Source organism: Humulus lupulus, chromosome 9 (genome assembly GCF_963169125.1).
Source record: "Humulus lupulus chromosome 9, drHumLupu1.1, whole genome shotgun sequence".
NCBI lineage: Eukaryota > Viridiplantae > Streptophyta > Magnoliopsida > Rosales > Cannabaceae > Humulus > Humulus lupulus.
In genome coordinates, this window is record NC_084801.1 from 136870670 (window position 1) to 136895149 (window position 24480).

The following is a 24480-nucleotide window of genomic DNA, read 5'->3' on the forward strand; positions in this document are numbered from 1 at the left end:
AAAATAAAAAGATAAAGGTAAGAAAAACCCCCGCAAGTTTGCTTTGTTTAATGTCGTTAGCTCGACTGAATGATGTGGTCAAGATCTTTATGTTGGGTCTTTCAATGAAGTCTCCTTCCCCTTTATCTTACCAGGAGAATCAAACACATTGAATTTGATAACGTCACCATCAAATTCCATTGTCAGTGTTCCAGCTCTAACATCTAGCTTTGTATTTGTTGTCATCAAGAATGGCCTCCCAAATAAAACTGATGTCGGATTGGGTATTGATGCATCCCCCATTTCAAGTATATAGAAATCTACTGGAAAGACAAGTTTGTCAACCTTCACCAGCACATCTTCAACTACCCCTAAAGGATACGCATTAGTGTGATCAGCTAGTTGAATGATAACTCTTGTCTCCTTTGGTGGCCCAAGATTTAAAGAAGCATATGTTGAATATGACATGACATTAATCGATGCTCCCAAATCTATCATACACCTTTCAATCCTTTTATTCCCAATCATACAAGGAATTGTAAAGGTTCCAGGATCCTTGCATTTTGGTGGTAGCTTCTTTTGGAGAACAGCAGAGACATTCTCCCCCACACTTATCTTCTCATCACCCTTCAATTTCTTCTTATTCGTGCACAAATCCTTAAAAAATTTAGCATAACGTGGCACTTGTTTAATAGCATCAAGTAATGGAATGTTTGCCTCAACTTTTCGAAAAGTCTCAAGAATTTCATTGTCAACTTTCTCTTTCTTAAACTTTTTCAATCTGCTTGGAAAAGGTGGACGAGGAACATAACTTGGCATAGTTGGTTTATGTGATGTTTTCTGTGTTGATGGTTCATCATAGATGGAGTTGTCTACTACTCGCTTTTGCACTGGAGTTGTCGATAAAGGTTGTGTGGGTGGCTCATATTGTATACCACTTTGCAGTATTATCGCACTTACATTTGCTCTTGGGTTCCTCTCTAGTTGGGGAGGTAATCGTTCAAAATTTTGAGTTTCAAGCTTGCTCAGAGATGTAGCAATCTATCCTATTGTGTTCTCCAAATTCTTGAGAGACACTTGAGTACTCTGAAGAATTACTTGAGTTTTTATATTGGAAGCTACTAACTGTTTTAGCATATCTGTCATTGATGGTTCTTGAGCTTGTGAAGTAATAGGTTGTTGAGGCTGAGGTGTATAGGGTTGTTGTTGCCTTTGTTGATAAGGAAATCCTGGTGGTCTAGTTGGTACAGTTTGTTGTTGATTCCCATATCGAAGATTAGGATGTTCTTTCCATCCTTCATTATAAGTTATAGCATAAGGGTCATACCTTTGCCTAGGTTGCCCTAGGAATCCTCCCATTGCATTTACATGCTCATTGGTATCCTCTTGAAGTGTGGGACATGCATCAGTAGGATGCCCCACCAACTGACATATGCCACAAGGTCTCACTTGATGACCTAAAGCCATTTGTTGAACCATACTAGTTAATTGCGCCAGCTGCTGTTCTACTTTAGAGTTTGTCTCATTTAATCCCTTAACTGAAACTTCTTGATGAACTCCAAACTGTTGAGAATTAGCTACCATATTAGAAATTAAGCTCCTAGCTGCAGCAGGAGTCTTGTCAACCAATGCTCCCCCACTTTCTACATCAATCATGCTCCAATCCAATGGAAATAGTCCTTCATAAAAGTATTGGATCAGGAGTTGTTCACTTATTTGGTGGTGGGGGTAGCTGGCACATAGCCTCTTAAATCTCTCCCAATACTCATATAATGACTCCCCAGTCTGTTGGAGAATGCCACAGATTTCCTTCCTTATACTACCAACCTTAGATGCGGGGAAGTAACGCTCCAAGAATAATGTCTTCATTTCATTCCAGGTATTAACAGTTCCAAGATGAAGGTAATAGAGTCATTCCTTTGCACCATCCTTCAAAGAAAATGGAAATGCTCTTAATTTAATCTGCTCTTCCGTTACTAAAGCTGGTTTCATACTAGAACAGACTATGTGAAATTCAGTCAGATGCTTATTTGGGTCCTCTCTTGGTAGCCCATGGAAAGATGGTAATAAATGTATGAGGCCCGACTTGAGTTCAAAGTTAACATCCAACGCCAGATATTGAATACACAGAGGTTGATGGTCTAGATTTGGCGCTGCCAACTCTTTCAACGTCCTTTCTTGCGCCATCTGAGACTTAACTAATGTTTCAGAGTCACAATTGTCGTCAGATGGTAATGGTATTTGTACTGGATTGACTCTCTTTGAAGGTTGAAAGAGTGGATTGTCAGTGATAGTCCTTGAAGAGTGGGACGACGATGTCTCAAGATTTTGTTTTATGGCTTGTAGTCTTTCTTGAGTATCGTCGTCAGACATATACACCTAAAATCAAGAAATTTAAACTACTGAGTATGTAGTTAATTAAATTGAATAATAAAAATGACTTACAATAGTCCCCGGCAACGGCGCCAAAAATTTGATGCGTGTCGTATGCCGTATCAAATTTTTGTATATATTTTTTTTATTCACTTACACCAACTACTTCAATATAGCGGTAAATAAGGGTCGAACCCACGAGGACTATGATCAAATTATTATTCAAAATAATATTATACTGAAATTAAAAAGGGGTTTTAGTTTTAATAGCTGAAAACATAAAATGAAATAGATATCAACGATTTAATAACTAAGGATATAACGATATTAAAGAAATAGTCAAGAATTACTCTCCACCTTCAACAATCAATCTATCGACAATGATGAATAATATTCCCTATTCCCAATTAAACTATTAACCCTGCAGATAACACTTAAGCAGTCAATTATCCCAGTTTCCCTAATATAATTAATTAAAGCTAAGTGCTCTTAATTAACCCTTTTTATCCAGCAATAAACCCATTAAGCATGCAATCTATTTAATCTAGTAAAAGCATTACACTTTGTGGAAACAGGTTAACCTAGGCAACAAATTCATTAAGCATGCAATTCATTTAACCTAGGTTCTATTTCTCATCACAATTAAAATACTCGTCACAATACCTTAATTGCAATTTATCACTTTACTTAGAATCCTAAACTATTAGGTGAATAGAAATCCTAAGATGATAGTAGAACAATGCAAAACCTTAATTAGTGGCCATTTAAACAAGATTTTACAAGATCCATGACATTCAAATAGAAAAATAGAAGCAATTTAATATAAGGGAATAAAATGAATAAAATTCATCAATGCATTCAAGATCTCATGTCTAAGGGTTTGAAATAACCCTTGACTATAAAGAAAACTACTCCATAATCATATTCATATTCATAAACATAAATATTCAATGAAAATAAAAGAGTTTTGAGAAGAAAGAAAAACTAGATTGAATAATATAGATGATGATGTTTTTTCCTCATCCTCTGCTGCTCTAGCCTCTAAAAATCGCAATCCAAAGTTATAATAAAAGTTAACCCTAATCCTTTTTATAGGCCCCAAAATATTACATTTAAAAATTGAAATTTAAGAAAAAATCGATCGTCGGCCGCGGCCAGTGATTCTTGGTGGCCGCGGCCACTAGAAAAATGTATTTTCCAGAAAATCGGGCTCCGGCCGTGGCCTGTGACATTGCTGGCCACGGCCACTACGTTCTGTCCCCCAGGCCGCGGCCTGGAATAAGGCTAGCCACAGCCGTAGCAAGTTTTCCCGTTTTTCGGTTTTCTTTTGCTATAGTGACCGAAATTATTTTAAGCATAACTTCCTCAATATAACTCGGAATTGGACGATTCAAAAAGCTATAGAAAGCTAAGAAAAATAAATAAAACTTTTATTTCTAGGTATATTTCCAAAAAAAGTATTGGAAAGTTATCAAAATCAAGTGTGAAGTTTTAGACTTGTAATTCTGAGCTTAAACATTGCTTGTAAAACATCCCAAATTCATTCACTTTAACCCAAATGTCTTGAAAATCCTAAAATCACAAAATAAAATAATTAAACATATATAAATAAATAATCAAGTGCATAATAATAGAAAAATAATGAATTAAAAATAGACAAATTCGGTACTTATCAGGTCCAAAAAGTAATTTGTCAAAACACAGGGTCCAAACAGGTAATGGGACAAAACACAAGGTCCAAAAATGTATAAACCCTATTTTTAATCTATTTGTCATTCATATTTTATAAAACATTTTTTTTACATTATTTTTTGAAGAAAAAAATTCTCATACCTTCTTCACCATGTTTTTTATTCTTATTTATTCTTCTTTTATTTTATTTTTTTCATCTTGTTCATCATTTTCTCCGTAGTAACCAGTTACCATTATTAAAACAATTTTGATTTTTTTTATGTGGTAGTAATCTTATGCCACTGTCAATTTTTTTTAGCGATGTGTGGTAACCAGTTACCACTATCAAACTCAATTTTATTTTTTAAGTGGTGTGGTAGTAAGTAATTACAAATATAAAAATAATTTTGATTTTTTTAGTAACTTACCATTATCAAAATACCAACCAAATTGTAATTGGTTACTTAGTGAAATTTGGAAAAAATAAACTAATATTAAAAAAATAAACTAAATTGATCGTGGAGATAACTGATTACAACTAAGTCTGAAGAAAAAAATATATTTGAAAAAAAAAAGAACTATTTATGATGGTGACTGGTTACTTAGACAGACCTGGAAAAAAAAATAGGATCCAAACGAAAAATCTAAATTGATCATAATCTAAACTAGTTACAACTAGGTTTGAAAAAAAATCAGATCTAAAAAAAAAGTCACCATGACACCTGGTTACTTAGTCAGGTGTGAAAACAAAATCAGATATAAACAAAAAAAAAATCTAAATTGATCGTTATCGTAACTAGTTACAGCTAAGTCTAAAATAATCAGATATTGATAAAAAGAATTAGTCGTCATGGTACATGGTTACTTAAATAGGTTTGGAAATAAAATCAAATCTGAACCAAAAAAATATGAACAAATTGTGATGGTAACCAATTACAGTTAGGGCTGGAAGAAAAAAAAAATCAGATCTGAAAGTGCCAAAATCAAATTTAAAATGCAAAATAAGATGAGAAAAAGAAGAAGGACAACAAATAGAAAAAAGAATAACATTAAAACAAGAAGAAGAAGAAGAAGAAGAAGAAAGAGATTGAATAATGTAACTGGTTACATCTAGGTCCACAAAAAACTCGGTTCTAAAAATATAACTAGATCATGACAGTAACTAGTTACTTTGATAGATCTGGAAAAAAAACTAGATCTGAAAAAAAAAAAATCAGATTTGAAACAACAATGATGATGAAGAAGAAAAATGCAAAGAAGAAGAAGAAGATGATGATGATGATGAACCGAAGATGGCATCAGCAGTGACTGGAGGTACGGCGTCCGTGTTTTGTTGCCAGTGTGAGAGAGCTCCCATTGTTGTCAGAGAAAATAGTTGGATGTCATTATTGTGAGAGAAAATGAAGAGAGCGAGTGAAAGATACATGAGGGGGAGATGAAAGTAAGAGAGAGAGAGAGAGTGTGTGTGTATTTTTGTTTATAATAATATGTGGGATTCTCATATTTTAAACTTTTTTTTGCTAGAATTACCATATTTTGTGGCATAAGTTTTATGGCCATAAATATATAAATTAACTTATTTTTTCCCATATTTTTGTAAAGTTTGACCATTGTGTAATAAATGATTTTATTATTTTATTACTAGGTAATAAAGGAAATTCTAGACATCACTTTTTTAAACTAATTATCTCTCTCTTCTCTGCGACTTTTAAAAAAAAAATCTGGCCACCCTTATGATATCATCACGACCTACTCATCAATGTGATCATTTTTATATGAGGGAAACATAAATTTTTTCATCGTCGCCGAAAAAGATGACCGGAATAAAAAATAACATTTTAGTTTTTTTATATTTGGTTAAAAATACTCAAACTTTAAACTTAAACAAAATTCAATTTAGGAATCAACTTCATAGGTTCCAAACAATTATTTTGTTATTTCATATTTAATAGTTACTTGATGATCTTCTAAATTAGTCTACTTTATAGAGCAATTTCAATAAGTTTCTAAATAAACTTTTAAGGAAACCAAATGGTATCTTAAACAACACAAAATAAGTTACATTACCAAAAAAAAAAAAAAACTATACTTATCTTGCTATATTACAACTCCTTAGTTTCTGAAATAAGTTTGAAGGTTAACAAAATATATCTTAAATAATAATAAACCATAATATAATTTAAAAATAACTAATTGGTATATTAAAACGTCGACAAATAAGTTTTGGAGGTAACCAAAATATATCTGAAATAAACTTGAAGGTTAGAAAAATATATTTTAAATAATAAAATATCATAATATAACTTATTGGTATATTAAAATGTCTACAAATTAATGTGATCTAAAAATAAAGCATTTTATGAAGAAGAAAAAAAGTAACCAATCGGTATCTTATCGGTATCTTTAGCAACCAAAAGGTAACATTTTATCGGTATTGGTATAACTTTTTATCGGTGGAGTTTTTCCACTGTCCTGCTAGATTAGTTGGGGATTTAGTTTGTATGGGGAGGGAGGATAACTTTGAGTCCTATTAGGTGGTTGAGTTTATTCTGAATTGTTCAATCCTCTTTTGCGGGGCTTCAAGGATTCTCTCATCGGTTTCCAAATCTGGGGGATTCCTAGATCTATATGGACCCCATGTTAAGTAGTACCCCACTCTCTAGTGTCAGGACACCTGAACATGGTTGGTCGTTTGTTTATGTCCTTTATTTCTTATTTGAATAAGGGAAGTGTTATTTTATCCTTTCTTTTGGAAGTTCATTGGCTAATAGCCATTGATGAGGTTCCTTCTGTCATTTGCCCATGTGGAGAGGAAATCTATATTACTTCGCACTCGTTGGATGTTTGAATGCTGGTGCTATATTAGACCCTTAGTTGAAGTTTCTGTTAGGGTTTTCTTTCTCCTGTTTATTGTAAACGGCTTGGTAAGCCTATATTGATTGATTTTGCTCTATGAGCGTCATCTTCTTGTAATAGACTATGTTCGATTAAACTATTATTAATGGATATTTCATTTACCTTTAAAAAAAAAATTATAACCCAGAAAAACAAAACATTTGGGAAGCGGGATTTCCCAAATTTTTTAAATTCTGGTATACCATACTAACGTGGCACAGTATATGTGTAAATAAGTTTTTTAAAGGTATTTTTTTAATTAATTTACATTATATTATATGTATATATATGTAAAAAAAAAACTCATTTAATAATATACTTGGGGCATCAAAGGCATTCACAAGAGTTTGAAAGTTTTATCAGAAGGGAGTTGTATTTGCACCTAAAAAATTCTAAGCATGCCTCTTTTTTTGAAAAAAGCTTAATTACATATTTATCCTTATGCAAAATTACCAAAATATACAATAGTATTATTTCCATTTATAAAATTTAAGTTTTAGTAAGTACCACCCCATTTACTTTGATTCAAATTAAAATCAAGTATTTTGAAGCCGTAGAAATTTTTTATAAGTGGAAGAAAACAATATTGAGATTTCATTAAAATCATCTAATGCAAAGTAATTTTTTTTTATATGTTTATAATTCTTTTATTAAATCTTACTGTTCTTTGTGTGATTCCTCCTAATTCATACAGACCATTTGTGGCTAAATCCTAAATCCTAATCTGTTAAAAAAATTACTACTCAATCTTCACAATACAATGTATGTATTTAAATTGATTGGTATATTGCATTTTTTTTTCAATAAAGTTGATCTCCAACTAACCTGACACAAGGATCATTCCACAAAATAGAAAAAGAAAAAAGGAGATTGAGACGGAGGTGGAAGATTACTATTCTTGGGGTGTATTTTTTTTTTTTTTTTTTTTTAGAGAAACCCAATTTTGTAAATGGAAGGAGGTGTGTTTATAAAAAATGATATTTTAATAAATAAAATGGGGTGTATATAAATGAGGGGTGTCCTGTCCTTATATTTTATTGGGTGTAAATATAAGCCCCTTTATCAAATGCTATGACAAATGTGTCAATGGGGTTTTTAAGAAAACAAATCAATTCCAAGTCAAATGTGTCTATTTGATATGTTAATTGATTTGCATGAATCGAATGCTTTTGTGTTGTAAAGAAATTTTTATTTTTGCTGGGAAGAATTTTCATCATAATTATTTCTTTTTTATTACACATTCTTGGTAAATAGTAATTGGAATTCGTAGTGCACCAAAGACTTTAGTGTTGGATTATATGAGAAAAATTCTTTCATATGATTGTTTTGAGTAATATGTAAATATTTTTTTTAAGAATATAATCATTCTTGAAAGTTGGTTAGCCTAAGTAGTGGAGGGAGCTCAAAGACTTGTGGCAAAATCACAAAGGCAAATGAATATTGCATCTTCCAATTCCAAAGAATAATGGACTATGACACAAATATTTCCTCCGAAGAATTATGTACTGACACAATTATTTCCTCCGTGAATTTCTCTTGTTATAACAAATCATCTTAATAAAATTTCCATTTTTCTTTTAACACTTTATAATAAAATATTTTGCATACCATTTGACATTTTGTAAAGATGAACCATAACGCAATTTAAATTGTGTCAAGTTGATCGGTTACAGACCACCACCCATACATGAATTATGAAACACAGTCGATTGATCAATTTTTCATTGCGTAGTCTACCCTATCTACTCTTATATATAAATATATTTGATAAAATTTTTGTTTTTAAACTTTTTAAACACAAAAATAGAAATATTATTTTATTTTTATTTTTTAATTTTAAAATAATAAAAATATGTTTGGTAACTATTTTTGTTTTTTGTTTAAAAAAAACATAATAAATATGTTTGATAACTTTTATTTTTATTTTTTGTTTAACAATATAAAATAATGTGTTTATTTGAAAAATAAAATAAAAAAAAATGAAAAGTAAAAAACAGTTTAATAAAAATTTGAAATTGAACAAAATTTATTTTTAAAATTTAACAAATTTTAATTAAAATTTTTAAAAATAATAAATAAAAATAAAATTATTATTTTATGTTTAATTATCAAATTTTTAATTAATTAAATATAAAACTATTTTATTATAAGTGTTACCTAGGTATAATTTCTTGGAAAGGTTTGAGCATTTATTACAAGTTCTTTTGCACAATACATATTTTTTATTTTAAAAATGTCAAAATACAACATAATTTCTTTTTTGTAATAATACATAAATAATAGTTTATTTTTTCCTGGTTCTCACTTTTGAAGATAAAATTTGGTTGATGGATATTAAAGTTTACGTACCCTGTTTTGGCTACGACTTTTTAATTTTTAAAACCCAATATAATTTATTCAAGTTGTCATAATAATAATAATTTTACCAAAAAGAAATAATAATTTTTAACGACTAGGTTTGCGTTTTGCTCATGTCATGAGTAAATCTCACTCCATTCAAAAAAAATATTTATATTTTTTTAGACCTTGTGTTTTGTCTCATTACATGTTTAGACACTTTGTTTTGATAAATTATTTTTTGGACTCTATATTTTGTAAAATAATTAAAATAGAACCCTAAACTCAATTTTGGTCAATGTTTTCTTAACTAAAATCACAAATAATTTATAAAATTAACAATTCAAAACAAAAATAAAATTATTCTACTTAAAAATTGTGTTGTTATATTCAATTTTTTCTTCATCAAAATTGAGTTTAAAGTTCTACTTTAATCATTTTACAAAATATGAGGTCTAAAAAGTAATTTGTCAAAACACAAGGTCCTACCAGGTAATGGAACAAAACACAGAATCCAAAAATGTATAATGACTTCAAAAAAACATGAGATAATATGATTCTAGAAGAGAAGCGATTGAGTAGGCATAACATATATTTACATTAATTTAAATCTCACAATCCATTTATTATTTTATATTAAAAATGCCTAAATATAATTTGACTTTATTATTACCTGATTTCATATGCTAAATTTAAAAAATTAAATGAGAAAGGACAAAATCAGGTAGACAATAAATTATGTAATACATTTTATGAGGCCATTTGCATAACTCATCATCCTATTTCTGACCTCTCCAACAGAACAGATTATATAGATTATATGTAATTTAGTATGGAATCTCATAATTCAAATTTAAAATAAAATCTATAAGGATTTAGGATTTAGAACCATATAATGCTCCATAAAAATATTCTTAAATTTGAGAATTGCTATTAGGTTCCCAGCACCACTATAACACAACTTTAAGTTATAATATGCAAACTAGCCTTGTAAATGCTATCTAATTTTTATTAAACTCGATGCAAGTCCAAATCAAATTTTCATAACTTCCATATTATCAAAAAACAGACTTTCACTTGAGCAGCCACAAGAGGCTTTGTAAACCATCTAACATGACTAATAGTGGTTAATGGCTCAAACAGAAATAAACAACAGTAGTTGATGAGATGACTCAAATAAGATTAAGAGAAACATAAAAGTTAGTGAAATTAAATCTTTGAGAGACTATTTTATAAACATCACATTCGCCGAGTGGATTCATATTCAAACATGAATCCAACCACTTCTATCATATCATATTCATTCTAGTCTATGATAGAATATATATATATATAGAGAGAGAGAGAGAGAGATTCTGGGATTGGGGGCTTACAATAGCATCGTCTTGGCAAGCTCCAACGCTTTCTCCCGTCCAAACAGTTTCTCCACAACTCCCAGAGCAAACTCTATGGAAGTTCCTGGACCTCTACTCGTGATGAGGTTTTCATCCACGACCACCCTGTTTTCGGCTTCGCTCTGATCCAACAGCTTGTTCACCATGGCAGGAAAAGCTGTGGCCTTTTTCCCCTGCATATAGAAGAAGCTTCTTAGCAAAGAGGCTGACAAATGTTTGAGTTTGAGATTACAAAAATCTATTCATGCCAAGTATTTTACCATTAAGAAGTAATGTTTATGATCCTAAGACTATCTCCAGACATAATCATTGATCTCATTACAGCTAAATTTGAACAAAAAAAAAGACAAAAGACAAATACTTCAGGTATCATGTTTCAATACACAGATGACATGTTTCAAATCTATGTAAAAAAATAAAAATGATCAATTAATATTTATTTATTCATATATCAACTGTAAGAAAAAAAATAGCTTATTTTGAAATTATTACATTACACTGACATTATTAATATCAAAATTTGCCTAGAAAAATTATTTAATAATTTCACTCTCTTGTTTATATATAACTTGAAAAAATAAAATGAAAAACTAATGAACCCCTCTCAGTATTTTCTCACTCGTTTATTTTTCTCTCCCTCACATATTATTTCCAACTAAACAAATCATTTTTCTCTTTTTATTTTACTTTTGTCTTCTATAGTTCCCTCTTCTTTTTTCTCTCTCTACCATAGTATAATGAAGAAGCTTTTTTTCTTTAAATGCTAAACTATAACACTTAAAACATTTATGTAGCACTGTATTCGGGCTCTTGACAAAGAGATACATGCATAAAGTGAGTCAAATTTGTGTGAATGGTTGCCGTACCTTGAGCAAACCATGGGGCTCGAGGACTAGAGCTGGGGAAGCACATATTGCTCCGTAAGGTCTATTTGATTCCCTCTGCTTCATTAACAAATTTACCAGCTTTTCTGAGTTTGCAAATGCTTGAGCACCACCGAGTCCACCCTGGAAAAAACGAAGAACGTCAGGTAATGGTAATCAATGGATGATGGTTTGAATTAAACGCTGACTAAAGAACTTACTGGCAAAAGTATAAGGTCATATGAAAGTATGGCAGCCTCATCAAGAAGCATATCTGCCTCGAGTTTGACTTGGCGAGAAGCCAAAATTTCCACTTTATCCTCAACAGACGCCACGACTACATTTGCTTTTGCTCTTCGTAAAACATCAATGATCATAACAGCTTCCATTTCCTCTATGCCATTGGCAACAGGTACAAGAATCTGTAACAAATTGAACCACGCATGAATTTGTGAAAATTTTGAGGATTATGACTTGGAAACTCTAAGAAAAGGGTACAGAGGGAACACAATACATTGGTTTTGGCCAAATTATCAAAATAAGCTGGCTCCATTATCCATTGTTCATTAAGTCATTAGACTTTAGCATGTCAAAGTTGTTTACTCAAATCCTTTCTAACAGAAACAGGTTATAAGAGCACTCCCAATGGAAGAGCTAAAATGTGTTATTCTTTATAATATAGAGAAAAAATGGTTAAGTAGTTTCCAATGGGTGATGTAAAGTTATATTCTTTTGCCTAAATGAATAGTATTTCTTTATATGTAGTGAAACATTATTCATTAAGCTATAAATATTTTATTATTTTTTTATAAACTTTTGTATATATATGAGTGTGATACTATTATATTTAATTATTTTATTTCTTAAAATGAATAAAATATTTTAAAAAATATAATATATAAATGATGTAGAGAAAAAATAAAGCAGATGTATGGTATAATGTAAAAGTTTGCGGTAAATTATAAAAATGTATGTTTTGGTGATATATTTTGTAATACACTTTCTCTATAATATTTAGCTAAAACTCATAAAAACATCTTCCATCAGATCCTTTATACATATATTTATAATAGCTATGCACAAATTCTAATTAATTCATATCTACATTTACATAACATTTATATATACTTTATATAATATTTTAATATTATTATTTTTTTTATAAGCTTTCTCTCTCTATTTAGTATATATTTATTATTTCTTTTTTCTTTTTCAATTATTTTATTTTACTTTAAGTAATAAAATATATTTAAAGATATAATATTTAAATGATATAGAAAAATATATAGAGAAACTGATGTATGGTATAATGTAAAACTTAGAGGTAAAATAGAAAAATGTGTGTTTTGATGAGGTATTTTAAAGGATGGAGTAGAGCACCCATTGGGAGTGCTCTAAATCTCATGATGTAAAAATTCCTACACTTTTCAGAATTATTTGGTACTAAATATATTAATGAGAAACAACTCAACAACAAAAGCATAAGCAAAAGTCTCACCCTTGGGCCATCATTGAATGTCCATTGCACAGGATTTAGCTCCTTTATAGTATATTCTTCACCATGGTTGGATCGCATTACCTAGTTAAAGTTTTACAGTGAGCCAAAAAAGAAATCAGAAGAGTGAAGGAAGCAATTATTCTATAAAAGTAGAGCAAAATGATAAACAAAACGATGGAACAGTAGCCAAGTGGGTTTAGGTAATGGTAGTAACAGTGGAAAAATATTGGAATCGTCTTAAACAAAAAGCTTTCGAAAAGGTAAAAGAGGGAGGATAACAATCAAACAATTCAATTGGGTATGTTCTGTATCACTCGTTAGTAGAAGATCCTCTTTGGATTAAATTTAGCATAATTTATTACAGTTTTTATAGCTAATAAAGTTCACACAAATCAAGCTAAATCTCCTATAAAGAAATGGAATCCTTACAATTTAGTTTTTCCAATCAATACAGCCGGTACAAACATTTGCTTATGTGTGAATCTAGAATCAGAACCAAAAGACATAAGTATTTCTCCCTTATTAGAACCCAGACACACAAAAATCATCACACAAAGTGCCCAAAATAATTTAACCAGAAACAGAGTAAGAGAAAAGACGACATTTGCTTAGTTGTGTATGTGGATGACATTGTTATTATTGGAAGTGATGATATACGAATCTTATCTCTCAAGTCTTTCATTCATACTCAGTTTTACACGAAGGATTTGGGGGTGTTGAAGTATTTCTTGGGTGTTGAAGTTACGAGAAGTAAAAAATGTATCTTTCTATCTCAGAAAAAATGTCATTGATTTGATAACTGAGACAGAAAAATTGGTACTACTCCAATGACTCCGAACATGCACCTTACAAGAGATGGGGAACTATTTCAAGATGATTGGGAAGTTGAATAACCTTACTGTGACTCGTCAAGATATTGCATATCCAGTCAGCGTTGTGAGTCAGTTTATGTCATCTCCAACAGTTCATCACTGGGCAGCGTTTAAGCAAATTTTGTATTACTTTAAAGGAGCACCTAGACGTGGTATTGTGTATACAAATCATGGGCACACTCATATTGAATATTTTTCAGATACAGATTGGGTTGGTTCCAAAATGGATAGAAGATCTACTTCGGGTTATTGTGTCTTTGTTGGAGGGAATTTGGTCTCATGGAAGAATAAGAAGCAAAACGTTGTGTCACAATCTAGTGCAGAGTCAGAATATCGAGCTATGACACAATCGATGTGTGAGATAATGTGGATATATCAGCTCTTGACTCTTGACTGAAGTAGGACTTAAAACTTCAAGACTGGAGAACAACTAGGAGACATCTTCACAAAAGCTTTAAATGGGGGGCGGGTGGATTATTTTTGTAACAATCTGGGCATGATTAACATATATGCTCCAGCTTGAGGGGAGTGTTAGATATATATTAGCTACATAATATTAGTTGTATATTAGCTATAAATTAGGACTAATTAGTTTCCTAGAATAACTTCCCAAGTTTGTGTATAAATACATGTTATTTTCTCAATGAAATATACAAGAATACAATTCTTTTCACCATTGTTTACACCCACTAATTTCATGAGTACAGTGTTTTCCTCTTCAGCCATAATGGCATCATCACTTCTACTACCACCAATAAGTACTTCCCAAACAATCTCTATCTCCTCAACCTCCACAAGAACTAGTTTAGCCAACTTTTTTATAATTTTATAAACATCATAATTATTTTAATACGTACAAATGAATGAACTTTTTACTCTAAAAGTGCCTTGAGCAATTTCTGTAAGTATTCGAGAAGTATCCAATTTTCCTCCTCTGAAATCCGATAAAAGTTTCCTCAACACAAATTCCGAAGAATGTACTTAAATAAATCCCATTTAAGCTTCAATAACTCATCACAAACAAAAAGAATTTCGCTCATTCAAATATGTGCACACAGATGTTTCCTTCATACTATTCTTTTAGACAGAGTATGACCTTACCAGTGGGCCAGAAATTTCATCAGCTTTTTCTTTCCCATACAACTGCTCAACCAGTGCAACAGCATATTCCAAAGTAGTCCCAGGTCCACGACTTGTTACAACTTTTCCATCCACTTGGACTCTTGACTCAACAGCATTTGCAGTAGAGGCTAATTGTTCCATAAATGATGGATAGCACGTTGCCTGTCAAAAATCAATGTGTATTCATCACCGCCAAATCACAAGAAACGGCTCAGTACAATACATAGCATCATGTCAAGGAATTGAAATAATCCTAGTAGCTTAGCATGCTTACTTTTTTGCCCTTTAACAAACCCCACGCCCCGAGAGCCACTGCAGGGGAAGCACAAACTGCAGCGTAAAGCCGCCCACCTGCAGCCTGCTTCTTGACCATGCTTTCTAGAATTCCACTGTTTTTAAGATTGGTAGCCCCAGGTATGCCTCCCTGTAGGATGAAAAAAAGCAATACAGAGTAATTTTGAGTCAAATACATGTCTTATTAGCTCAGTGACCAACCCAAAAGGCATAATTACAAAAATAAGCAAAGGAGAAAACCCATCCTACATATAAATAGATTTATAACACTCTAAACTGTAAATCGATAAAATCAAAACAAATTTGAATGCAGGTACCCTCTTGTCGTAGACGAGAAAATTCGCCCAAATTATATTAGATTTGTTAGCTTAGGATTGAGAAAGTTTCACTTTCGCATCATGGATACAATCTCAATCAAATATCTATAAAAGAAAACTGAAAAAGGCTTTATATAGCAACAACGACACAAATTTTTCCATTACAACCTTTCCTTATTTCTTCAGCATTTCCAGAACTATCTCGTCATCCAAACAATCTAATGAAATGATTAAAGAAAGAGAGACATACAGGTAGAGTGATGAGGTCAAAGACGTTTTGGCCACAATCAGTGATCAAAGCATCAGCGACGATCTTAACTCCATGGCAAGCATCAACACGAAGCTGCTTCTCCACAGAAGCAACAGTAACATCAGCTCCAGCTCGTCGCAGAACATCAATGGTGATCACCGCCTCCATCGGCTCCGTGCCATTAGCGATCGGAACCAAAACCTAATAATAATCATAATAATCCATGCACACAAAAGAAAAAATCATCCCCGAGCTCACTTAATTACTTGCAAACAATAAAAACGAAATCAATCAGAACCAGAATGAAGAAGAAAGAATACCTTGCGAGCAGGAGCAGCGGGAGTAGCCATGGCAGCGGCGGAGAAGAGGAGGAGACGCTTGTTTTGGGTTGGGGGAGTGAAGAGCTTCGGCGGAGTTGAAGTGTGGCGGAGAAGGTAAATAGAGTGAGGAGGAAAACGCAGTAGTAATGCCATTTGGAAATTTATTTATAGGATGGGAAAATGATTCATTGAAGAGCTTTCGAGATCTAAAAAAAAAATAGTAAACCAACACACTGTTGTGTTACTGTGAGGATATGGCGAAGAATGTGATTCAATGTGTCTTCGTATTATCCTACGTGGCGCCTCATCTAGCTAGCATTCTTCAACAATATAACTTAAGTTGAAAATTGCTAATAAACAAAACGGGTTTTGCTCAAAAAAATAAAAAATAAACAAAGGTGATTTTTTAAGCTTCAGTGCAGTGGGTCTTCATTGTTTAAGCTTTGTAACTCTCAAAATAATTTTGTATCAATTACATCTCCAATTTTTTCATATCAAACAGCATTAGGTCCCCTAAATATTATTTTTCTTTTTTTTTCTTTTTTAAATATATAAAAAATACAAAATAAATAGTGAATCATTCTTAAAATATTTAGACATTTAATTTATGATAATAACAGACATAACACGAGAAAAAATATGTTTGTTATCCCAAAAAATTGGAGATCGATGACGTGGCGATAGATGTGACAAGTGGCAGTGCATGGTCCGTAAACGGTACATTAATAGTCAATAAATATATTGGCTCCTCAGAGTTGTGATAAAGTGATCTGGCTTAGGAGTGACCCGGTAGACCAATGAAGGGTTTTGACTGGCCAGTCAAGTGTCATGACCGACCAGGCATGACCTTGTCTGCCCAGGCATGACCTTGTTTGCCTAGGCATGACTTTGTCCGACCAGGCATGAACTTGGCCGATCGATCATGACCATGTCCAACCAGTCAAGTGCATGACTGCCCAGCTAAGTGCATGTCTGCCCAGCTAAGTGCGTGTCTGCCCAGTGAAGGTGTGGTCGACCAACTTGGCTGAGATATGGATCGACTAGATAGAGGAGGACTACGTCAAGATTCCCATAAACGACTTCAACAAAAATCGGTCTTGGCATACGCAGGAATCTCTCAATTTATCCCACAACTTTAGTGTATTGTTATATTTTGAATATTATTGTAATTTAAATATAATGAGAATAATAAAATATCCCGATTATGGGGATATCATCTATACGATCCTAAGCCTATAAATACAAGGCTTATGGCATCATAAATGGGACTTTTGGAATTTTGAACTTTTGATCTGAATTTTCTAGAGAGAGAGTACTTGTATTTGAGAGAATTCTTGTATTCTTTGAATCTACACTGAAGAAACTCAGTTGACTCAGGTTCATCTGATCTTGAGTGTAGATATATAATCACAACTCTAAGTGGATTAGGCTATTACCAACACATTGGGGCTGAACCACTATAAAAATCGTCTGTGTCATTTATTTTCTCTTGAAGGTTTTATCGTTTTTGACGTTCACACGTCGTTGGCCAAAAACGCGGTCAACAGTTTGGTGCTTTCATTGAGAGCCTGAAGAGAAAGACAGACGGTTCTTGAAGTATTATGGCACCTAAGAGCACCAATGTAGCTTCCAAGAAGACAGGCTCCTCTAAAGAGCCTGCTAGATCAGAAGGTCCTAGCCCACAAGACCATGAGAATGAGTCTAGGGTCATGCTCGAGGACGTGACTCCAGAAGTCAAAGAACTCCAGGAAGCCATGAGCGCCTTCCAGGAGGAGATGACACAATTCCACGCTAGACAGGAGGCGTTCGCTGAAGAGATGGCCAGGCAGAAAGCCACGTTAGAGCAGCAAAGGCGTGATATGGAGGCCAGAAGCAAAGAGCTCAGAAAACAACAGGAGGAGGTCAACCGGAGACATCGTGAAGCAGCACTTGCTCTAGAAGCAACTACCCAATTGGCCCAAGCCAATGCTCAAGCCGTAGCACAAGCAGCCACTTAGGGAGCAAGAAATAATAACACTGGTCGGAGGACCACTGACAGAGCTGATTCTCGAGGACCGGGCAGAAGTAGGAGTAATCCCCCTGGTCGGGAAGATGATGGGGACCGATCCAGAACTGCCTCGACGCAAAGGGAGCACTCTAGAACCCCCTCAAGGAGCCACCGTTCAAAGACTTCTAGATCAGGGAGTCACTGGTCGGGCAGTAAAAAGACTCCACCTGGGCAGGAGCAAAATAAAGCTCCTCGAGATAAGAGGACTTCAAAGTTCAAAGATGGGCATGGTCGTGATGAGGCTGATAGTCAAAGGAAAAGGAGGGCCATGACCAACAAGGAGGAAAAGACTGCTCGGGACATACCGAAAGGCCTCCACTGCACCCCGGCCAGCAGCGTAGTGGGAGAGCTCAAGTCCCGCGTAGTAAGCCCTCTGAAAAATCGAAAAGTACGGTGTTTGATCGGGCATGAGAGCATGCTTCCCGGAAGGATCTGAGGGACGTTATCACCAACAAGAGGAGGACCGTCCCGGTCGAAGGGCAAAATCTGGACCGCCTTGCCAGTCAAGTAGAAATACTTGACGATGGGGCGCCAGATGGTAATGCCCGACCAGGCGGTCAAGACCTTGGAACCTCATCAGTTGCACCAACCATCCAAGCCCAGCTTGACATGCTAGCAGTTGCAGTGCAAGGTTTGTCAAAACGACCTTCCGGGATAGAGGCGATAGACCACTGGAGTGGCAGCCCATTTTGTGCCCGGATTAGAGCAGCCCAGCCACCGACAAAATATAAAGCACCGGTACTGCCAGTATATACAGAAAAGGCAGATCCCATCAGACATATTGGGAAGTTCGAGGACCAGATGCTCGGAGTAAGTGACAATTATCGGTGTAGAGTTTTCCCGACTACATTGTCGGATACTGCCGAGGAATGGTATTGGAAGTTTAAGCCAAACTCCATTACCTCTTGGGAAGCATTCAGGAAGGAGTTTTGTAGACAATTCAACACTGCCCGGACTCCACCAGTTTATGCCAACCACTTGGCAGATATCAAACAAGGAAAAGATGAGTCTCTAAAGAACTATATACAGAGATTCATGAGAGAAGCCAATAGAGCAACTGCTGTAGGAGACGAGGGGAAGATGGTTGCCATATCTGCTGGGATAACTTATCAGAGCCCTTTGTGGGACAGTATACATAGAAATCCAATTTCAACACTTCAACAATTTCTTGACCGGGCGGATAAGTATATGAAATTGGATGATGCAATAGAGAAAGAGGAGAATGGCATAAACAATCCGGGCGGATCAATTGACTCTGGTGGAAGGAAACGTGGAAATAATGGGTCTGACCACCATGAGGAAAAGAAAGCAAAGTTGAATTCAAGTGAAAAGCCAACCAAGTATGAGCCTCAATTCACTAACTACACCACTCTCTCGACCATCCGAGCAGAGATATATCTTGCTAGCCATGAAGAGGTTCCCTACAAGAAGCCTCCCCCCATCAGGAAAGAGAAGGAGGCAGCAACAATCCTGGTTTCAAGCGGCAAAGATCTCCACCCTTGCAGCCCGGACCTATGGACTTTACCTTAGACACTATATGTGGAGGTCCACACTTGGCTGAGGAAAGCAATGAAGCAAAGGAGAAGTATGCTGAGCGGGAGTGCTAGGATCAGAAACCACTGAAGTGGCGAGCATCGAAGGATATATTATTTCTAAATACCGCTTTTAGAGTGGTAGCTTGATTTCGAGTTGTTTGACTTGTTATTTAAGTTTGGTTTATGAGCTGGTTATTTGCTAACCAATCATTTTATTTTTGAACAATTTTGGTTGTTTAAAACTCGTTATTAGACATGTTTTGTCCTTTTTAATTTACGAGTAATAAAAGAGACTACGCGCAGCGTGGTCGATTCTTGCTACAAATATGCATGTGTGTTAGTTAACCGAGCAGTGTTCAACTGGTCGGTAAAATCGGACAGTGTTCAACTGGTCGATACGTTCAAGCAGTGTTCAACTGCTTGAATATTTTCCATATATTCTATGTGTTTCACGAGTAATTAACTGCTCGAACAGATTCAGTCAAGTAGCAAGTGACTAAGGATCTTTCAACCCTCAATCACCTGGGGGGCACATGGGGTATACTGGTATATAATTTAACACAGGCAATAAGAGCACGAGTTAATATATCTGTTTTTCGGCTGACTTGTAAACTTTCGAAGTCCAAAAAGGCCATTAAGCTAACTTGTTTGACAAAGCTTAAGTAACTTGGAATTTTTTTTTAAATTTCAAGTTAGGAGTAGATATTCGTGTGACAATAAACATTATGCTCATAAAATGTTAGAGCAATAAGAGTGTGAGAAAGTATACTTAGTATGGACTTATGAAATGTCTGGAATTTATAAGTTAGAAAACTAAGTACTCATGCGAAAATATAAGGCATACATGAGAGTGACTTTACTATTCACAAAAAACTTATAACTTTTTAAGTCTAAAAAAGACTTAGAATGTTTTAAGTTAACAAAGAAAAGTAAAGTATAAATGCCAACAGCTCGGTTGTACAAGAAAAATATCAAAGCTGCTAAGCAACAATTGTCTTCACAACAAAAAAGAGTAAACTACTGGCAAGGTACAAAGTCTAGCTGATCAGGTGCAACGTTTTCCTGGTCGGGAGGGATACAACTTCCCTGGTCAGCTGAGCATGTATCATTGGTCGAGTAGGAAACTCTATTGTTGAGCATGATTAACATCGATGAGTCCCTGGAGTGAATCAAACAAACATAAATTGATAAATGTAAAGGAAAAATATTTGTTACTACTCATAAATTATTTTATTGGGTAGTAAAAATAATTTTTATCCCTTAGAAAAAACATATATGAAGGGTGCAATCCGTGCAATGCTGGCTGGAAGATGGTGCGTACGTCCGAGGAGCAGCAGTCCGTGCGTCCGAGCAGCTGGGTGCTGCATCCGAGCGACGTCCAAGCAGCTGGACTGCATCTGCGCACGCGTCCGAAGGCTGGCATCCGAGCAACCAGGCCCGTGTCCGAGCAGACCATGGCATTCATCCGAGCGGCTGGGGTGCACCTTCAGGGAGCTGCCGCACGCTTCCGAGGAGTTAGGCCTATTGGCCGAGCGGTTGGGTTGGTAATGGCGTGCGTCCAAGGAGCCACATCCAGCAAGCATCCAAGGGGCAGTCACGTGTTGAGCCGATCGGATGGGTGGCTTCGTGTGTCCGAACAACAGCCCGAGTGTCCGAGCGGATGGCGTGGTTCGAGCGGATGTGTGATGTCCGAGTGATGGAGCCCTGATGTCCGAATGATGATGCCTTACATCCGAGCAGACAGTGGCATATGGGAAAATATATTTATGGTGCCCTTGGTAATTTTCAAAAAATAATGACCAATTAACTATAAGGTCCAAAAAGACAATAAATCTCAAGGACATGGGGCACAAACATGTTTTCTTACTCATGGGATACTACCACAAGATCAAAAAATAGAATTTGAAGAAATCAAAAGACAAGTTCAGTCGTGGATTTACGTAAGTTATCGACCGGATAGGAGCTTTTGAATGACCTCAAGAACATTTTGCTAGAAGAAAAGTTTATCATACGAGAAAATCGTATAATAAACTTGGGGGGCAAATGTTATCCCCAAAAATTGGAGATCGATGACGTGGCGATAGAGGTGACAAGTGGCAGTGCATGGTCCGTAAATGGTACATTAATAGTCAATAAATATATTGGCTCCTCAAAGTTGTGATAAAGTGATTTGGCTTAGGAGTGACCCGGTAGACCAATGAAGGGTTTTGATTAGCCAGTCAAGTGTCATGACCGACCAGGCATGACCTTGTCCGACCAGTCATATGATTGTCTGCCCAGGCATGACCTTGCCTGCCCAGGAATGACCTTGCCTGCCTAGGAATGACCTTGCCTGCCCAGGCATGACTTTGTCCGACCAGGCATGAACTTGGCCGATCGGTCATGACCATGTCCGACCAGTCAAGTGCATGACTGCCCAGCTAAGTGCATGTCTGCCCAGCTAAGTGCGTGTCTGCTCAGTGAAGGTGTGGTCGACCAGCTTGGCTGAGATATGGATCGACTAGATAGAGGAGGACTACGTCAAGATTCCCAGAAACGACTTCAACAAGAATCGGTCTTGGCATACGTGAGAATCTCTCAATTTATCCCACAACTTTAGTGTATTGTTATATTTTGAATATTATTGTAATTTAAATATAATGAGAATAATAAAATATCCCGATTATGGGGATATCATCTGTACGATCTTAAGCCTATAAATACAAGGCTTATGGCATCATAAATGGAACTTTTGGAATTTTGAACTTTTGATTTGAATTTTCTAGAGAGAGAGAGTACTTGTATTTGAGAGAATTCTTGTATTCTTTGAATCTACATTGAAGAAACTCAGTTGACTCAGGTTCATCTGATCTTGAGTGTAGATATATAATCACAACTCTAAGTGGATTAGGCTATTACCAACACATTGGGGTTGAACCACTATAAAAATCATCTGTGTCATTTATTTTCTCTTGAAGGTTTTATCGTTTTTGACGTTCACACGTCGTTGGCCAAAAACGCGGTCAACAATGTTCATGGCATTTTTAAAAATATTTAATATTTTTATAAATTAAATTGATGTTTCATTAAAAAAATATTCTTACCTACATTGTTATTTTATAATTAATATTAATAACTATATTATATCGATTATCTTGATATTATCAATTTTTATTATGTTTATGCTTGAATATTTCATACATTTTTTAAAAACTTAATAGTATATATAAAGTTATTTATGTGTATATATATGATTAGTTCTAAGTTGCATTATAAAAATATTTACAAAACAAAAATAAATATGTACATAATAAATATTGATAATCTCGTGATAATTCGATTATTAATATTAACAAAATATAGGTAAGAATTTTTTTAATGATAAACTAATTTAATTTGTAAAACTATTAAATATTTTTTAAAATGTCTGAAAAAATATATTTTTTCAATGTTAATTTTCGTATTGTCATAAATTAAGTGGTTCATTTTTTTTTTAAGATTGATTTACCATTTTTTGTATTTTATTTATGTATTTTGAAAGAAAAAGAAATAATAATAGCATTAAGGGATCTAAATGATACTATTAAAAAATGTTGGGACCTAACTGATACAAATCAACTTTTGGGACTTAAGTGTTACAAAGTATAAAGAATGGGGAAAAACCCTAAACAAAATGTATTGTGTATAGAGATGATCTAATAATATAAGGTTTTCATCTAGTCGAACAATATGCACAATAATGTAATAATGATCATATAATAGAATAGGGATAATTGCGCAAAACTACTCAAGTAGTTACAAAGTTAAATACATATGTAAAAAATTTGACGGCAAAACTACTTAAGTAGTTACAATTCTTGTAATTAAATACCAATTTAAAAATTTTGACAGCAAAACTACTAATGTAGTGAATTTTCTTGCACTTAACTCCAATTCGTCTATTTTTTAATTTTTAAATATTTTAAAATTAATTAAAAATTCAGGAAAAAATTTTAAAAAAATAATTCATAAAAAAATAAAGGAATAATAGCGGCAAAACTACTCAAGTAATTACAATTTTTGCAGTTAAATACATATGTAAAAATTTTGTCGGCAAAACTACTCAAGTAGTTACAGTTCTTCCATTTAAATATCTATGTAAAAAGTTTGACGACAAAACTACTCCAGTAGTAGAATTTCTTACACTTAACTCCTTGCCATTAAGTCAACAACTATTAAAACTAACTTTGTGGGACACGTGACAACCTCTAATTTGTCAAAAATATTTTTAAAATAATTAAAAAATTCAAGAAAAAATAAAAAAAAAATATGAATTTCTAAAACTTTAATTTTTAAATATTTCAAACATAATTAAAAATTCAGAAAAAAATATATTAAAAATTTTAAATTCCAAAAAAATTAACACAAGTATTTTTAAAACTAAAAAAATATTAATTTAATGAAAAATATAAATAAAATCATAAAATTTTATTTTGACTTTGATTAAAATCTAAATACAATCTAATTTCATGTTGATTAAAAATGAATTTTTTTTTATTTTTATTTAGATTTTTCATTAAGTTAATGTTATTTTTTTAGTTTTTAAAATACATGTTTTAATTTTTTATGAATTTAAATATGTTATTTATTTTTTTCATGAATTTTTATTAATTTTAAAATATTAAAAAAAAAGATGAATTGGAGGTTGTCACGTGTCCCATGGGGTTAGTTTTGACAGTTGAGTTAACGACAAGG

General features: G+C 33.7%; 2 protein-coding genes across 2 annotated transcripts; both read right to left on the reverse strand.

The window, feature by feature from the left end:
- Positions 1-1020: 1020 nt before the first annotated feature.
- LOC133800079 (uncharacterized) lies at positions 1021-1848 on the reverse strand. The gene has a single exon (XM_062238053.1). It carries the CDS (start codon positions 1846-1848, stop codon positions 1021-1023), a length of 828 nt encoding a protein of 275 aa, XP_062094037.1.
- An 8428-nt stretch (positions 1849-10276) lies between these two features.
- Positions 10277-16507, reverse strand: LOC133802631 (protein DJ-1 homolog B). Its single transcript, XM_062240981.1, has 8 exons — positions 16186-16507; positions 15866-16066; positions 15279-15428; positions 14984-15166; positions 13011-13091; positions 11734-11934; positions 11516-11656; positions 10277-10822 (listed from the first exon to the last, which is right to left on the reverse strand). Exons 1-8 carry the CDS (start codon positions 16336-16338, stop codon positions 10625-10627), a joined length of 1308 nt encoding a protein of 435 aa, XP_062096965.1. The 5' UTR covers positions 16339-16507; the 3' UTR covers positions 10277-10624.
- Between the last annotated feature and the right edge of the window lie 7973 nt (positions 16508-24480).